We start from the raw sequence: 18,319 nt of genomic DNA, 5'->3' as shown, positions 1-18,319 counted from the left end.
ACTAACAGTGTTCAGAGGGACTGTGTATTATGTGTGTGAGTATCAGTTTGGACACTACATACGCCTCGTTCGTTTTCAGCACCTGGGCTTTGGCCAGTGTAACTTGGCTGATTCTGGATTATCGTTCACATGAGGTCACGTCATGCCTTCTGGAATTTAGCCTATCATTGGGTCAAACCAGTTTTGGTAAATGGTATAGAGGCTAGAGATGGCACGATACCACTTTTTTATGTCCGATACCGATACCGATATCATAAATTTGGATATCTGCCGATACCGATATGAATCCGATATAGTGTTTTTTAATCAACAAAACTGTTTTTTAAATATCTTGCTGCATTTTGTATAAGTTCATACTCAAGTTTAAAACAACAACTACACTAAAGCTATTCTGTTATACCTGTATGCAAAAAAAAATATTTCATAGTTCAGCAATACTGATCAATCTAATAAACTTAAACCTGCACCATCCTCCCTATTCTGGTATTTTAAAGAGTACTTAGCATAAATATTAAGCAACCTAACTAATAGGGTTCCAACTCCCAGCAACAACAAAAATAAATAAATAAAAAATAGGGAACCACCCCTCACGCTCCACCTCATGATGCTTAATCGACGTAATCAACCTTAATTTGATGCAGTGTGAAAAAAAAATGCACAGAAATCAATTATTTTTCAAGAAATATTAAATAGATTCAACATCTTTCTTCAACAAAATTGCAGACTGCACAGATGGTACCTTCCCAAAGGAAAAAGTACTATAGCTCACTAGGGTATATATATTAGACTTAATAGTTACTATATACAGTAATTGACTTCTATTCATTTTACATCAAATTAAAACTTTGGGTGTCAGATAATTATTTATTAAAAGCTAGACATTTTAAATGAGAATAAGAAAGAAAAGTATGTCTTTGTGCCCCCTTTTCCCTGTTAATGCCCTATCGGCCCCCCTGGCTAAACTTTGCTAGATCCACCCCTGCACAGTTACCAGCTGTCAGCTACGTAGAAAAAGATCCTCAAGTAGAAAGTAATATTAAATAAATTCTAACAACAGCTGATCAAGCTTAAACGTGCTGCTGTTGTTCAGCCACTGGTTTCCTCTTTCTGGTGCAAAGTGGGCCAAAAGCAAACTAGAGACACGGACTCGCGACAGAAAAGCCGATCAGCTGATCGTTAAGCAGTTTCATGATTGAAGTAGCAGCAGGAGAGGCAGTCGCTCCATATATCGTTTGTTAAGCTTAACGCAGGAATGCTTTACAAACATTCAGAGATGGACTTACACACTTGCTTTACTTCTCTCGGGATAACTTTGTCGGAGATGAAATGCCGGGTTGCTAGCGAAGCTCCAAATGCTATCCAGACCACCACAGGTCCCGCATGCCACAGCCGCTCTATCACGTGATGCATACTGCTCCGACGTGCTAACGTTCTGAGGTGAGTTACGGCATGTTGCAAGTTTTGTGAGCTGCTTTCGTGATATTTAATGGATCGGATTAAATTTTTTATTTTTCTCCGATATCCGATCCAGTAATTTAGGTCAGTATCGGACCGATACCGATACGTAATATCGGATCGGTCCATCTCTAATAGAGGCACTGGATTGTATTGGAGTACCTAAACAACTGGTTTTATGCACAGAGCCGCTACCTCCAGGAACAAGAAAGTCCTAGTTTCAACACATATATGGGTATAAGGTATATATTAACATCACAATATACCTCTCTAAAAACAGATCCAGCGCAAAAAAGGATTCTTTTCACATTGCCCACCCATACATGTTGGTGTTCAGTGATAAGATGGTGGGAGCTGAGCGACCAGGTTCTATTTTCGCTGGTATTTATAATCCTCCTCCACTCTTCTCACTGACTCCTTTGTCGCTGCCTCGTCCTCCTCCTCCTCCTCCCCCACTCTCTTATTCACTCTACAGACAAGTCTAATTCTACCTGAGAGCTGAGCTCCAAAAAACTGGACTTCTTACTGCTCACTGAAACCTGGCAGCACGACTCAGATTATGCATCCCTCATTGAGCTGTGCCCGGAGGGTTATTCTTTAATCAGCCAGCCACGGACGTCGGGCTGAGGAGAAGGCCTTGCTGCGGTGTTTCCCAGCCATTCATCCAAAGTCAGTCACTTCTCTTCGTTTGAGCTGCTGCTCTTTAAAGTTCGAGAATTTTATTTCATGCGCTATAGTGTACCGCCGACGCGGTCCAATCAAAGTATTTTCAAATTACTTTTTGTCTTTCACCCTGAATCTGTCCAGACTGGTTATTTCTGGTGATTTTAATATTCATATCGATGACGACTCTTTCTGCAAGGAGTTTCATCAACCTTATGAACTCTTTTCATTTTACCCAGCATGTATCTGGCCTCTTTTACACAAAAGGACACCCTCTTGTTTTAACCTTGGGCTTTAACATGGATCTTTTCTGCCCCTGTTGTTATTTCTAATCATTACTGTGTTGCTTTTAATTTACTGTTATCTCCTGTTAGTGATGTAAATATCTTGACTAACCACTATTGCCTTTCTATTTTAGACAGTGTCTGTCCTTTTTACAAAGAGATCAGCATCTGTTTTAAAATCCTCACCGTGGATTAATGGCCTTATCCACTCTTTAAAGCGTTCTTGCCGGAAACCTGAACACTTGTGGAGGAAAAGTCGTTTGCAAGTTCATTTAATTTATGTCAAAGATATTTTGGTGTCTTTTAATAATTCTGTTAGAGAAACGAGGGCTGCCTGTTCTCCAGTCTGGTTTCTAAAAGCACAGGCAATCCTAAGGTTCTGTTTAACACTATTAATAACATTGTTACCCCTGCTTCACCTGCTGTTCCCATGTCATCTGACATCGACTGTGAAAATTTAAAAAAAATCACTCATATTAGAAATAACATTTCTCTGTCAGCTGTCCATTTCTGCCCCAGCTCAGCTTGTAAATTTAGATCATTTTATACTTGTTTCTCTTCCTGAACTAACCAACCCAGTTGGCTCTGTGAAAGTCTGTTGTTGTTTAGACATTTTACCTGCTTCCCTGTTTAAAGGTGTTTTTCGCTCCATCAGCCCTCATATTGTTAATTCCTCTCTGGCCTCGAGTCAAGTCCCGATTTACTTTAAGAATGCGGTTATTCACCCTATACTAAAAGAGCCACACTAGACCCTTCTCTCTTGGGCAGCTATAGACCAATTATTATTGAGAAAAATGTTGCTAAGCAGCTAACTGCTGTTTTAAAGAACATTAACAGAGATAGCTCTTCTCTTATCTTTAATGGTGTTTTGGTGCAAAGTGACACAGGAAACTGTCCTGTCCTCCTTATGTTGGACCTAACCTCAGTCGTTGATACAGTTGATACCCAGATCTTGCTTGACAGGTTGAGGTATTGGGCCAGTATAATGGGATCTGCCTTACAGTGGTTTACTTCATATCTTTCTGATCATTCTTTTTGTGTAGCTACTTCAAATTATAGGTCTTCTTTAAGCCATCTTCATTTTGGTGTACCTCAGGGTTCGGTTTTGGGGCCCTTATTATTTCTGTTTTTTAGCACACTTTGAGCACTTTTAAAGATATCTCATATCACTGCTACGCGGATGATATTCAGTTATACATCCTTTTAAGCCGCACAAGGTATCGAAACTGCATCTCTTACACAAGGATAAAAATTTTCTCCAACTTAATGAGGAAAAAAAATGAAATTCTAGTTTTTGCTCCAGAAAAGCATACAACTCTAATAATGGAAACTCTTGATCTATTAGCTTCTTATGCCAAGCCTTTTATCGGGAACCTTGGGGTAAATTATGACTCTGGTTTTACTTTAGATGGTCACATTCAGTCTCTGGTTTGTTCATGTTTTTATCACTTAAAAAGTATTGCTAAGCTAAATAGTATTATCTCAAAAACAGAATTGGAAACTGTTATTCATGCTTTTGTTTTTCAAGACTAGATTACTGTAACTCATTATTCAGCTGCCTAAACAAAGCATCACTGGACCATCTGCAGACTGTACAAACGCTGCTGCCAAAACACCAACGTTTTCTCACCTCACACCGCTACTCGCCCGACTCTGTTGGCATGGTCAAGCACCAGCTTACATCAAAGAACTTTTACATCTGTATGTTCCTAGCAGGTCCCTAAGGTGACCAAAGCCTGCTATTTGTGCCATGTACGAAGCTGAAAACCAAAGGTGACTAAAGGTGACCGAGCCCTCTCAGTAGTAGCACCAGGACTCTGGAACTCTTTCCTCTTTAGTTTGTGTCTGCAGACATCACAAACCTCTTGAGCTTTTTAAAAATCAATTAAAAACACACCTTTTTACAACTGACTGATTTGATGTACTGATGTCTAATGTTTTTGTTTTCCTTTGCACAGCACTTTGTGATCAATAGCTTGAAAGGCGCTAAATAAATAAAGTTTTACTATTTACTAATTTCAGAACATTCATAAAATCCTACACCATTCACCCTTTTTAAGCATCCTATCAACATTGGGTCAGTTCACGAGCCTATTTCACCTCTAAGGCCATCCAGTGAACATAATTTTACCAAAGTTTGGATGTCATTTATATATATTTATATAAAAATAAATATTTATATTATTTACATTATATATTTATATATTCATAAATAAATATTTATATTTGCTTATTTTTCATTTATGAAATGTAAATGAACCTTGGGTCTGTCACAAGCCTGTCGCACATATTATCAAAAGTCAGTCCACATCCAGTCTCACCTGAGCATCCTCCCGCAGGTCCGTCGCTTCTTTGAGAGGGCCACTGGCTGACTTAAAAGTCTCATCCACTACCTTGATACCAGTGTGCCTCACTGTGACGTACTCTCTCCCCCGTCTCCCCACCCTCCGCACCGAAAGACCTCGCCGCTGGGCCTTCCCGCCTCCTCGTCGGTTGGTGATTGCCACGTGGACAAACAGGCTGGTGTGAGGTAAGGGGTCTCCTGCCAGGCCCAGCAGGGGCACATTACGGTAGCCAGGCTGAAGGCACTCGAAGGCCACGCTGTACTGGCCGATGAAATCATCTCCGATGTAGTCATCATCTAATACCACAAAACGCAGCAAGGCCAGCTCGGGCATATTTACCTGGGGACAGGAAATGAACAAAAGAGATGAAATCCATTCTGCTGTGCACCAGAGCAAAAATAAAACCACGGCCAGTGAACACTTTGCAGAGTACTGACCTACATTAATACAACACACCTCGTCTGCCTCAAAAGACTTTCTGGGGGAAAATCTCGGATAATTTAAATGTTATTATTCCAAGTCTAATTCTGGTTATTGATCCATGCTCTTACTGAAACACAGTTTTATTCATACTTGAGGGAGAGAAGAAGAAAAAAAATTACCCTGGTTTTCAGAGCAGATATCTGCTATGAATTTTTGGTTGAAATGAGATCTGAGATCTGTTCAGGGTCAGGGGTATAGGGTTAATGTTAGATTTAAACCCTTTACATGGAATTTCTACCTATATTGGCATTCTGAATTGGAAACCTTATGACAGAAGATTTCCAAGGCCAAAATGCATGTAACAGATTTTCATTTTCTTGTAATATCTGAAAAACGGCTTGTTTAGCATGTGGCTTCAATGTAACATATGCTAACATTATCCCCTGTGAGGTCTAAGGTCAAAATTGAGCTTTGGGAAATAATGGGAAGTTTTTCATGTGTGCCATCTTCTTTGTTTCCTGGTTGCCAGGACTTGAGAGAACCATTTAATATAAACAAAAACCCTTTTTGAATAGTTTTAGTGTTAGGGCTTGGGTTGGGATTAGAGTCATCATAACTAAGAAGCTACTCTCAGAATATTAAAATGTTAATAATGAACGGAGACAGGACTCACATATTCCGAAGACAAAACGTAAATAAAAAAATAAAATAAAAAAAAGTTTGGTCACTCTTGAATCACACATTTTTGGTTTACACATTTAGTAAGATTTCTAAAATTATATTATGAATTTAGTGTGAACTAAATACACTTTCAATAATGTTTACTGGTTTTTATATCAATAATTCAGCACACCTTTACATTTTCTCACTTCAGTTATTTGTACAGAAATACAGCATCATCTGTACAATATGTATTTGCTCCCAATTTAGAATCCTTAATTCATCTCTTATTAGGTGTAAAATATAGGCATCATAAAATGTTTACAACAGATAAAAACAATCACTTAGTCAAAGTATTCATCCAATATCATTTCCCATTATAAAGCATCACTCAAAAAGCTACTGAAGCACTACATCAGCATTAATTACACAACACAATAGCAGAAGCATCACAGCAATGCTGCAGAGGGGAGCTGTTTGAAATATTGCACTTCAGATCACACCTTCAGGGGACTTTCGTTCCCCCTCAGCTAATAAGGATATAAGCACACACACACACAAACACAAATGAACAAATGAAGCTAGAAGCGTGTCTCTGAATATTCATTCAATGTGCAGGGTAAACACGCTTCACAATAAAACATTATCAGCTTTATCTTGACAAGGCCGAGTACACTGAAACACAAACTAATGCATGCCCCTCTATCTTTGACTGAGAAGGAAACAGAATAAATACCTGCAAGTGCTTTTCCACCAAAATTTTTGTTTTCATATCTGCCTTCCATTTTCATGTTTTACACTTGCCTTGTTACCATTTTACTACTTTTCTACCTCCACTTGGAGAAAAAAAAGGAAATCGGTTGACTTCTAGAGAACGAAAACTGTTCTATGGCAGCTGCAATTTTGACTATTCTGATGTATATCATCATTATATGACTGTTTAAAAAAAGAAATTGAAAAACATTGTAAGACTAGTGTGAATAACCCCAGACCAGTTTCCATTGCATTTATAAAACATAGTTAAAGAAGCCGTGCCTAAATGAAGGACGCAAACTGTGCCTGACTATAGTCATGTGCCTCAAACTGAAAAAGATTCACTTATTATCAATGTTCCCTCTAAGATGCGCGCGTGCGCAATTGCGCACTGTTGGCACGGTCTCTGTGCAGAAAAAAATCTGCGTTGCGCACAAAAAAAATTCTAACCTGTATTGAAATTAAAGTAAATACGTTAACAATTCTGTTTTGCAGTGTTAGTCAGTAAGTGACTGGCTGCTCCAGTATGGGATTAGAACGATGCCACCTTATCCCATAGTCCAGCCAATCACGCGATTCACATTCGTATATACGCAGCTAATCAACGTCGTTGACAGGCTATGACAGCGTCCTTATGTGCCGACACCGGCGTTTTAACTAGCAAAGCAACGTGGCTGATGTGGAGTGAAGCCACGTTAATGACAACGTGTACAGCCATTGGAGATGTGAGCAGGACAGACGGAACAATTGAAAAAGTGTGGACTTTATACCAGTTTTTAAATTATGTTGATAGGCCACGTAAAACCAGAGTTATAATAAATATATTTGCAATGTTTAGTTTTCTTCCTGAATACTATCGTTGTTTACATTTACTGCGGGAAGAAACGGCAAAAATTGCGTTTTATAAGGAAAACGCTCAAAAGCACTCTCTGCCTGTGAGCAAAGATGAAACCAAAACACCCCCCACCCTTTCCCATTGGTCGAAAAATGTGCCATGTGGACCAATCAAAACATGGCATTTAGTTGTTAAGAAACGGGAGGAAGTTTTAGGAGTGACTGCGGTTTTGAGATGAGAGATTTGCGACGTTTAGCGCAAATCTTGTGTAGTTAGTGTGTAGTGTAGTCAATAGTTTTGTTGTGTGTGTCAGAACAATGAGGCGACTGCTGAATGTTACAGGTGTTACAGGAGTGATACATCTCCTGTTGTCAGGCCTGCAGGTATCAGGCTGTTGTTCTCCTTTATCTCATAGTGGACAGAAACTATTTTTTGGAGTGGCACAAATAATTTGTGTGGCATCAAATTTGATGCAGAACAGCTGATTGTTCTGTAAATAGTTTGAAATGTTTATTTAAAAAAAAAAACGCCTTGGCTGCATTTTTAGTTAAACAGCTGCAAAAAACTTTGTTGTTTGCATTACTTAGTTACTTTTTTAGAAGAAGTAACTATATAAATAATTGCCCAACATTGGTCATTATATACTGTATTTTGCAGACAGAGAGTTACAGGACTCTCTCCCAGACCACAGACTCAAACTCATAATACAAGTCAGAGCTTTACTAAAAAACATAAAAGATAAAGCTGTGTTTTCAAAATCGTCAGAGTTCAAGTTATTTTTACTTCCAATAGTGTTAACACACTACACAGGTCATGAACAAGATTTTTTTTTCATCTTCATTGTAAGTGGGCTAAAACAGTTAATTAAAAGTAGTCTAACATAAATGCTGTAATTTGATTATTTTAATAAACCATGTAACTTGGATGGATTCGATGCGGGCGTGACCACAGTGCACACGTCTGCTGTTGCTCACAGGGGTCCAAGGGACCGCTCAGGGAGTTTGTGCGTTCACTCAGACACATGAAAAATTAGAGGGAACATTGCTTATTATGTAGTTAAAGGTGCTAATAGGGGCTCATCGCTGATGATGTGGTACTTGTATTTTTATTGTATTGTAGTTCTGGTATGTGTATCATATTTATTATTCAGTGGAGTGTGTTATGTCAGAATGAAGTCGCAGCTATGGCAAAGCAAAACAGAGTTGACCTCTATCAATACATTCCCAGGCCCTTGAGCCTTTCTAATATTAACCCCAAGTTTCAAACATCAAACAGGCCTTTAAAAGTTCAATGACTGTCCAAAATGCAGTTTCCAAAAGTGTCTCTGCTAGGCTGGTTTTAAAGCCAACATTTCACAAAAAGATAGACATATGCAGTATGTGTGTAGCTTAACACCATCATTAGAGGCTAGTAAACATTGTTCAGAAAGAAAATTAGTTTGCATCAATAAGAAGCAGGCACTTTATCTAAAGACATAACTGAGACAAACATCACAGTGCAGGAAAAAGTCTCTAAGGAAGAAACGAGCAAAGAGCCTCTTTAGGATGTGACGCTGCAACCGAGGTAGCAAGAGACAGCTCGAGTTATTTGTCACCCGGCTCATGGTAAAAGTAATGAATAAATGTCACGCTATCCAGATTCGTAGCCAGGAAGAAGGGGTTGTTCACATGGCTGGTCACCCACATGATGGAAAGACTTGCTGTCCCTGGAAACTTCTGCCCAGACATAATAGACACCAAAAAGTTTTGCAAAGCTATACTGAAGTTCAGGAGTTGACGATTTTATAACAAGAACTACTTGCAGGACACAGTCATCATCCACTCTTGGAAAGGTCACTTCTAAGAGGGTTTCCACCTCATCTTATGGAAGAAATGTCCTAAATATCTTACATTTCTTTAGCTTTCTTTTATGTCATAAGTTTATTTCAAATGAATCCTTTTTTATTTCTGTATGTTTTCAATATGCTTTTTTTGTTGACCGAGAGTCCCTAAATGCTGATTTATCAGATTGTTAGGTTCTATGATTCTCAAATATCATAGGGTTTCCAGTACAGTCTGTGTTTTACAGTTCTGAAATTTGTGTACTGTGTTTAAAAAACAGGTCTATGCCATTTAAATAAACTCTACCAATTCTGCCAAGAGGAGCGGTCACATAGCCGCCAGAATTGTGCCAGAAACTTGTTGATGGCTAGCTAAAGTGTGTGATCGATATGCACCTTGGTCAGGGCCATTTAACCAAATCTTAATGGGGGTGTATGTATTCTTTTTCCCAGTAGGTATACTTTTGTCCCTGTGTGTATTAGAGAAAAACCTAAAAAAAAATCTAATTTGTTCATTCAAGTCTTGTTTTTGAAAGTCATTAAAGCATGCATGTATCATGTACAGTCATTCAACCTTGGAACTTTTGACCACAGCATCAAGACTAATTGGTTCCCAATTCATTCTTCTGCCCAACAGCAACCCTGAACAAAACATTTTGAGTCATCCTTATCTGCCTACGTCTCTAAAAGTATCTACTTAATTGGGTCACAGACAGGAGGGCTGGATGGGTATGATGATGCTGAGGTAGAAAAGTTGCATTTCATGAAAACAACAGAACTGGTCGGCAACACAATGTGGGAGCAATAATGTGATATATGCTCTTAAATGTATATGTGTATATGTATATAAAGGAGCAGTGAAAAAGTCACTAGGTCTTGGCTGCTCTTAAGCTTTGACCAGGGCCGTGCAGAGAGGTTTAAAGGGGCGGGTGCTCAAAGTTAAAAAGGGGCACATTGAACCAGGCTGAATAACAACAACACACATTCATCAAGAATCTAATATGGGCAACAAGGCAAAGCAAACATCACCAATGTTTTACCTGATGGGTACATGGTAAATGGCCTGCATTTGTATAGCGCTTTTCTAGTCCTTAAGGACCCCAAAGCATTTTACACTACATTCAGTCATCCACACATTCACACACAGGCAAGCTACATTGTAGCCACAGCCACCCTGGGGTGCACTGACAGAGGCGAGGCTGCCGGACACAGGCGCCACCGGGCCCTCTGACCACCACCAGTAGGTGGGCAAACATGGGGTTGGTATCTTGCCCAAGGATATTTGGCATGCAGCCAGGAGGCAGCCTGGGATCGAACCACCAACCTTCTGATTAGTGGCTGACCTGCTCTGCCACCTGAGCTACAGCCACAGTACAATGTTGCTGTTGAGGGGTTTCTGCTGCTCCTGCTGCTGATAGTGCTGGAGGGCAGGGCTGTGTTGATCTGAGACTGTAGACATTAAAAAGTCCATAGGAGAGATGGTAGCTGAAACAAGTGTCATGAGATAATAACAAAATGCAAAGATTGGTGACAGCGCTTGGAACCATAAGGCAACAAAAAACTGTGAGAAATAATTTAGGCTCTGCCTGTGATTCACTCTTTGCTTCTCTTCTTCCTTCCATCCCATCATTTCATATATCACTCTCCACTTGCTGTCTATCTGAGAACAAGGCACAACTTGCTATTGCAATAAACTATAATTTAATTATCCACACCTAACAACTCTTGCACTTAATCTAAATGATGAGAGAAAAATGTTATAGCACTGCCTTTAGTAGCCTCACACAGCTCCTACTGTTTCCTCCTCATGTCCTTACCAGGCATGTCTGGACAATGTTATATCATGAGTAATATTTTTTTTTTTAAAATCCATCTAAATAAAACACACACATGCACGCACACACAGTGACATTTTAGACCTTCTTCAGAATACTGTATATACTATGGGCATCATAGTGCTGATCCAGAATCCTTACATATTTATTACTAGAGCTACAATAATAAAGCAAAGAGGAGGGGGAAGTAATAAATATGAAATAATGTCATTATGATGATTCCATTTGTTTCACTATCCACTCTGTGCAGGGGCAAAGCTTATTACATTTTTAAACTGTAGAGATACAGTTTACTGCTGTAAAATCCAAATTTTGTCTTATTTAAAATATAAATCTAATATAATCTGCTTCTTAATGTATGTTTTTTAAAATACAGCGTGTTTTTTAAAATATTATAATAATGCATAATTATGTGGACATGCATATTAGATGGTTTTTTAGTGAAATATAATCCCTCCAGAAAGGCAGGAAAAGCCCGGAAACTTACTTTAAAACTAAATATGTTTCTAAATACTTTAAAACTAAATATGTTCCCTAAAACGGTGACAGAGCTACAGACCCATGACAGCCTTACACAGGTAGCCAGCAGCTGTGACCAGCACTACTTGTGCAGTTAATAAAAGGACAGGTAATGTTTGTCGCGCTGTTGCACACACAGCACGCTCGTTTGTTTCAGTTCGTCAGTTCCAACAAGACAACTTACCAACGTGTACGTAATAAGCTAATACTCCTGTGTGCTACACACTACAGTGTACGCTGTACACCTACTTACTGGTTTTGTCGCATCAGTCTGTGTCTCTGAGTTAACTTGTGTTTCTCCTACAGCTCCGGACCGCAACAAATGCGCGTGCTCTTTGTGAGCTCGTTCCCGGCTCGTAACCAGCGCGTTCTGCCGTCAAGGGCGATCATTGGTTAAATGTGATCATGTGACTGATGCAAGCCAGATCCTTTTATTTAGCAAAACTGTGATTAATAGTTAAATATTATTGTTGAGGGGCACAGACAGGACTCCGCACGCACACACACATTAAAAAAATAATAATAATAATTTTTTTTATAAAAGTTGCCTCAACAAAAGGGCACTTTGGGCACCCATCAGGAAAGAGGTGGGTGCTCAAGCCCCTCTAGCCCCCCCCCCCTGCACGTGCCTTGCTTTGACTGCACTGTTATAAAGAATATACAGTTTTGCTTGTGTGCGTACTTGCAGATCTATCTTTGTGGGGACAAATATAGTTTGTACTCTTTAAGATGATTCTGATTTTAAGAAAAGTTTCTTTGGGAGCTTGCAAAGAAAAGCGTCTGGACTTCTTTAAGTTACTTGAAGACATTTCACCTCTCATCCGAGAAGCTTCTTCAGTTCTACGGTCAAATGGTGGGGAGTCCCAGATTTAAACCTAGTGGGTTTAAATCTGGTCCTTTTGTCCCCACAGAGGGACAAAAGGACCCCCTGATGATCCTCTAATTGCCTGAGCCAAGGTGTGAAACTGGGTGTGGGTCCCAATCAGCCAGGGTTTCGGGTGAGCTCATTGTGAAACCTGGCCCCGTCTGGGGAGGGAACTCAAAACTGGATTATAGATGGCAGACAGTTGGTGTCGTAAACCACCGCCTCTGTTCAAAGATGGTCGCTCACAGTGGACATAGATGGCTTCTTTCACTCCTCTTTCAAACCATCTGTCCTCTCTGTCCAAAATGTGAACATTGGCATCCTCGAAAGAGTGTCCTTTATCCTTAAGATGCAGATGAACTGCTGAGTCTTGTCCTGTGGAGGTGGCTCTTCTATGTAGCATAGCATAGAAGAGCCACCTCCACAGGACAAGACTCAGCATCAGGGGGTCCTTTTGTCCCTCTGTGGGGGGATACTCCCACTAGGTTTAAATCTGGGACTCCCCACCATTTGACCTTAGAACTGAAGAAGCTTCTCGGATGAGAGGTGAAACGTCTTCAAGCAACTTAAAGAAGTCCAGACGCTTTTCTTTAGCATCTTTAGAAAAAGCTAAAACTAAGAGGCTTTAGGATCACCTATGTCAGAATGGAAACTGTGTGTTAAGAACTCTTTAATAAGATACCAAATAGCAACTATTAGATAATGAAATAACTTGTCTACTGACATCAAGACAACATTCTGAATTAAATCACTAAAGACAATGAAAAACCATAAAACAGTATAGAGCACTTTTAATGCATTCACTCTCCTTGCTGTGAATAGAACTGCCTAAAAATGTTTTCTTTGCAACATTTAGAATAATTTAGAATAATTTAGGATGAAGGAACTCAACTACACAATGACCAAACTGTTTATGAATGTGTCTCTTTTGCTTTGATCTGGGAGTTACTATGTCTCAGTGGTGTAAATAAAAGCACTAGTTTTATGCATGGACAAGCAGCACAGTGTTTGCATGTCTGTGTGCACGTGTGTGCGCGTGCACGTGTGCATGAAACGATGACTCTAATCCCGTTCGCTCTGATTTCAACTTTCTCAATTTTTCAGCAGCATGCCTGTGGCTGAGCAGAGCAGAGCTTTGACAGTTAATTCAATCAGTTTCAAACCAAATGCTCTTCTTCAAAGCCAGACAATAAGACACAGGACAGTATCTCAACGCAAGACTCAGTGTCCATGCTTACATTATGCTCGCAATAATGCATTCATATTTCTTTTAGTTAGATTTTTTTATACCATATAAGTCATATTTCAGGCCTGGAAATAGTTTTTAAATGAAATGAACAAACCTTTTCTAATTTTCTGCTGAAATAATGTTACAATGTTTTCATAACAATTATGGGAAAAAATTAGGCATTGAGTTGAGGTGAGGGTAAGGTGTGTGCTTTGCAGTGTTGGTTTGTAAGGTATGCCCCTCAGCAAGCTTCTGGAAGCTGGCCAATCAGAAAAAAGTTTAAGTTTAAGAGTGCAGGGTCTTAAAGGGCAGGAGCATAGATCAGTGTTTCCCAACCTTTTTCAGCCACAGCACATATTTCACATTAGAAAAATCACAAGGCACAACACCAAACAAAAATGTCACAAAAGCATATTGATTATTTTCCCCCAAACACCAGGTAAAGGAGAATTGGCTTGGTTTGTCCCCAGTATATCTTTTTTGCTTTCTTCTGATCACCACTCATGCTAGGGCCTTCATCTGGGTCGGAGTTTTCTCCAGGATCCAGGTCAGACTGACTACTTTTTCTTTTAAAATATTTATCTATTGCTATTATGCGCTGCGTTGTCTCACTCGCAGCATGACTATTATGTAATTTCTTCTTCGTCTTCTTCTATTTTACTGGCAGTTGGCAACCAATTTAATTAGAGCAGGTAGTTGTACTGCCCTCTAGTGGAAGAGAATGTAATTGTTCTGCCCGTTACTCACCCCGATCGCTTAGATTACTAGTCAGGAGGAACCAGAGCACACCTATGTGCCGCTGCACAGTGGTTGGGAAACACCACCCGGCTCCCTCCCACAGTCCAAAGACATGCACCTAGTGAGTATAGGTTAACTGGAGACTCTAAATTGCCCATAGGTGAATGTGAGTGCAAATAGTTGTCTGTGTCTATATGTTAGCCTGCGACAGACTGGCGACCTGACCAGGGTGTACCCCGGGATAGGCTCCAGCGCCCCCACGACCATGAAAAGCATAAGTGGAAGAAAATGGGTGGATGAAGTATGGGTAACTGATGACCTAAGCCTCACAGGGTTAACAGAAAGCTACTGATACAACAGCCCCCACAGGAGGTTCTTCCAGCCCTGCAGATGACGTCTACAGCTTTGTTAGAGCCTCTTCACATGGAGTTACTCACTTTGCCTGCATTGGCCATCCTATGAGAATAAATTTCAGTGGGTTGATTTTATAGAAATTGTCTAGTTTCTCAAATAATGCATGCTTAGCTTGTGGCTAAAATGCAGACACCAAGGACAAATGGTTACTTATGTCATACTTCTTTGAATTCCACTTTCCTGAAGGGTGCGCGTGTAGCTGGTGCATTATAGAGTAGTAACACAAAAACAGGGCACGCTGAGAGCCTTGTGCTCATCATCTGATAATTAAATTTACATCACTTATACACAGTTAGGCACTAGCTAGCTATAAACAGCTACAACAATGTACTGTACATTACTACTTTTTAAAATGAGAGGGTTCAAGTTTTGATTTTTTTGATTTTTTTTTTTTTTTTTTTTAAATAGCTTCTACCAACATGTTTTCACTTGTTGGATTTCTGACAAATGAAACGCACCCCAGTACTCACGACTGGTGAGTGTCAGCCTGAAATTTTGATTAAGACATACGAGAGCAAAGGGCTGACACCACACTTAACCACACACCATGAAATCAACTGTGTCTGATTGTGAGCTGCTGCTCTTGAAGGCCAGCTTGCGTGTTAGTAGGGTCCTGAATTTCTTATGTGTGTTACATGGCGCACTGCCCTTCAGTTCCTTGCTTAGTTTTGGGTTACAGTCTCTAATGCTAATGAGACTAAAGACTCTGGCAGTGTACACTGTAAGCATAGAGCCCCTGGTCAGTTTTGTCCAGTGACAAATCCAATAAAGTCTTTAGCAGTGATGACAACAAGGGAAAAGCCACTACTGCTGTGAGTAATTTCATCGTGGACAGAAAGCAAGAAAAATCAAGAAAGAATGTAATCTCAAGTACAGCTTTATTTTATTGCCCAGCTCTGGTTTTACAGACAGCTACGGTGTAACATGTCAAATGCTATTCCAACATTATTCAAACCAGCTGACCCTCAGTTTTTAGCAAACCTTTTGACAGTTGCTACATGGACAAATCAGACAAATAAAAGAACTGCTCAAAACAGAGTCAAACAACTATTTGGACATTTCAGAATCCAGCACCAGATCAACATTCCCCAACACATTTTGCAAACATACAGCTTGTTTCTATGGTCAGGCGTGATCCATGCAGGGCACCAGATAAGATGATTTTCGACACTGTTTGCCTGGCGTGACTCTCTAACAGGCTCCTTTTCCTAGTTTTGTTCCCCTTAGGTGGTTTAAACCACCTTATCTGTCATTCACTGTCAAAATCAGCTGGCAACAATAGGCTTATCATGGCAATACTGGCCCAGATAAGTATGGCATCTCCTCTATTTATTTCAGTTTGTTCATGTTTTTGTGAACACTGTCATTTCATGAAGAAAACCGTGAGAAAAGGAATATATAAGAAATCAATCCAAACAAGCCAACTCACATGATTTCAGCCAAGATCAGGTTAGTGTGTGGTAAGACACTGATACTGGCGTTGTAGGTATGTCGTAGTACACATGCAGCACTTAACTAAAATGTAGTAACAAAACTGAGTTAAGACTGGAGTCAGACTTTTGTCTCACCTGGCCATGAAATGCAGATATGAGTATGCAGAAGATCCAAAAATAGCTCAATTCAGGCTTAAGAACACTAAGGCTTCATAATGCTGCATTTTTCTATTATAGATATGACATATAACAATTTTAGATGGCAAAATTAAAGGCAAATTGCAGTTGAGCTAGGAGTAGTCGCTGCTTTATTGTTCTTGGCAGCACATGGGGACATGGGGAAGTGGTTTTCTCTAACAATTCTGGTTAACCTTTTCCTTCATTTAGCAACCATAGCAACATATTTTGTTTGCAAAAACAAAGCAACACTTACACTCTCACCAGCGTCGGTGCAGGAGGGGGCTTCATTTGACTCCTGAAGACCTGAATCTAAGCTCATTTTAACTTGACACCGATGTGTAGCCATGTCGGCATGGTGATTTCCCTTAATTAAAGACTTGTTACTGAATCATAAATCGTCTGTCGATATTTATGATAAATAAAGTCCAGCTGAAGACCTGATATATAGATATATAGATGTTGATATACTCACCATTTATCTGTCAGCTCACTGTGAGCAGCAAAGAAAGAAACTGAAGCTGTTCGTAGCCTCGTTGTGAAGAATGATTGATCCCTTGTCGATCACCAGAATGAACTTTGGTCTAAGCGTTAAACTAACAGGATAATAACATTGTGTACGGCTGGCCCACCACCAAAGTTGCCTAATGTAGCACTCAGATGAAGGTATCATTTTAAATGGGACACAGCTACATCTCATGCATATGCGTTCTCAAATCTCATTTTATGTCATCTCCTGCCAAAGAGAGTGCAATTGCTGTCTCTTGATTACAGGTATTATGTCCTTCTTTTTCAGTCCTTAAGGACGTACTTTATGTCTGCAGGGAGCTACATACACATGTGTATATCGTGTGATTCCAGAGCACATATCCGTGGCGACAGCTTATGATTATAGCTCAGACACAGTAATGCAAGCCGCTGTCAGCAAAAGGTACCAAAAAAGCGCCATCAGCCAGTCATCAAGTACCATCTCCCATGATAAATTCACTGCATGCATAAGTGCATAATGCATAATATTATCTCATTTATATCTTGATCTTGACTCTCCTCCAATTAAGCACTCTGGACTTTAGTTTTAAGCAGGTGCAGTCCAAATAAGAACAGACATAAACCTCTCTCAAATCATATGAGACTCCTTTATGTGTTGACATTTTCCTTTTCATATCAATGCATAATCTAGGACACACCACATCGCACATTAAAATGCAACTTTATGCAATAAAATCGGAGTCTGGACAGGACCAGATTAGTGGATGATTCTTGATCATGTCATGCTTCAAACTCCTTTTCTTTCTCACTGTAATCTCACTGAATTGAAACCTCTGAAGCATCCTGCGCTCCATTAAACGTCTCCAGGCTTACTTTCTTTTTTTAGGAAAAACCAACCCAAACAATCTTCTCTACAAAATCAAAATAATATTATGCAGTCTATAAGCAGGATTATTATAAGGCGCTGAAGCGGTTATGTAAATGGCTTAAACTATGGTGTTTGCTGTATAGTCAATGGTGTGCAACTCTCAATATACTCAAATAATGTGACCTGGGAGAAGGTCTGTTATCCTAATGGTGCACCAAAAACTTTTTAAACTATCAGTGAAAAGGTCACTCCAACTGTATAATTTTTATTCCACCCAGCAAAAACTAACTGAAAAGACAACTTTACCAACATCATTAGAGGGATATCAGGATTTTGTCGCTGTTTTGCATCGGCTTCATTTTTTTAGGCACAGAGGTCACAGAGGTCATGCTGCTTCATCATGGTGAAAAAAAAATTGCCTGCTTGAAAGTGTAAGCCATATGACGAAGTGAATAACATCCATTTCCAAACAGCAGGTAATGGTTTTAAGCACTAAACTGCCAGTCATGGATGCAA

General features: G+C 39.7%; 1 protein-coding gene across 1 annotated transcript in view; it reads right to left on the bottom strand.

Annotated features, from left to right (window-relative positions):
* Nucleotides 1-18,319, bottom strand: part of plcl1 (phospholipase C like 1) — a 122,367-nt gene that overhangs the window by 23,788 nt on the left and 80,260 nt on the right. Inside the window, exon 9 of the mRNA XM_040006831.1 lies at nucleotides 4,724-5,086. Coding sequence (XP_039862765.1) covers nucleotides 4,724-5,086 — 363 coding nt within the window. The remainder of the gene's footprint in view (nucleotides 1-4,723; nucleotides 5,087-18,319) is intronic.

Source organism: Simochromis diagramma, unplaced genomic scaffold (assembly GCF_900408965.1).
Source record: "Simochromis diagramma unplaced genomic scaffold, fSimDia1.1 OVJJ01000514.1, whole genome shotgun sequence".
NCBI classification, from domain to species: Eukaryota; Metazoa; Chordata; class Actinopteri; order Cichliformes; family Cichlidae; genus Simochromis; species Simochromis diagramma.
The sequence above is the reverse complement of the archived record's forward strand: the minus strand, read 5'-3'. Positions and strand labels throughout refer to the sequence as shown.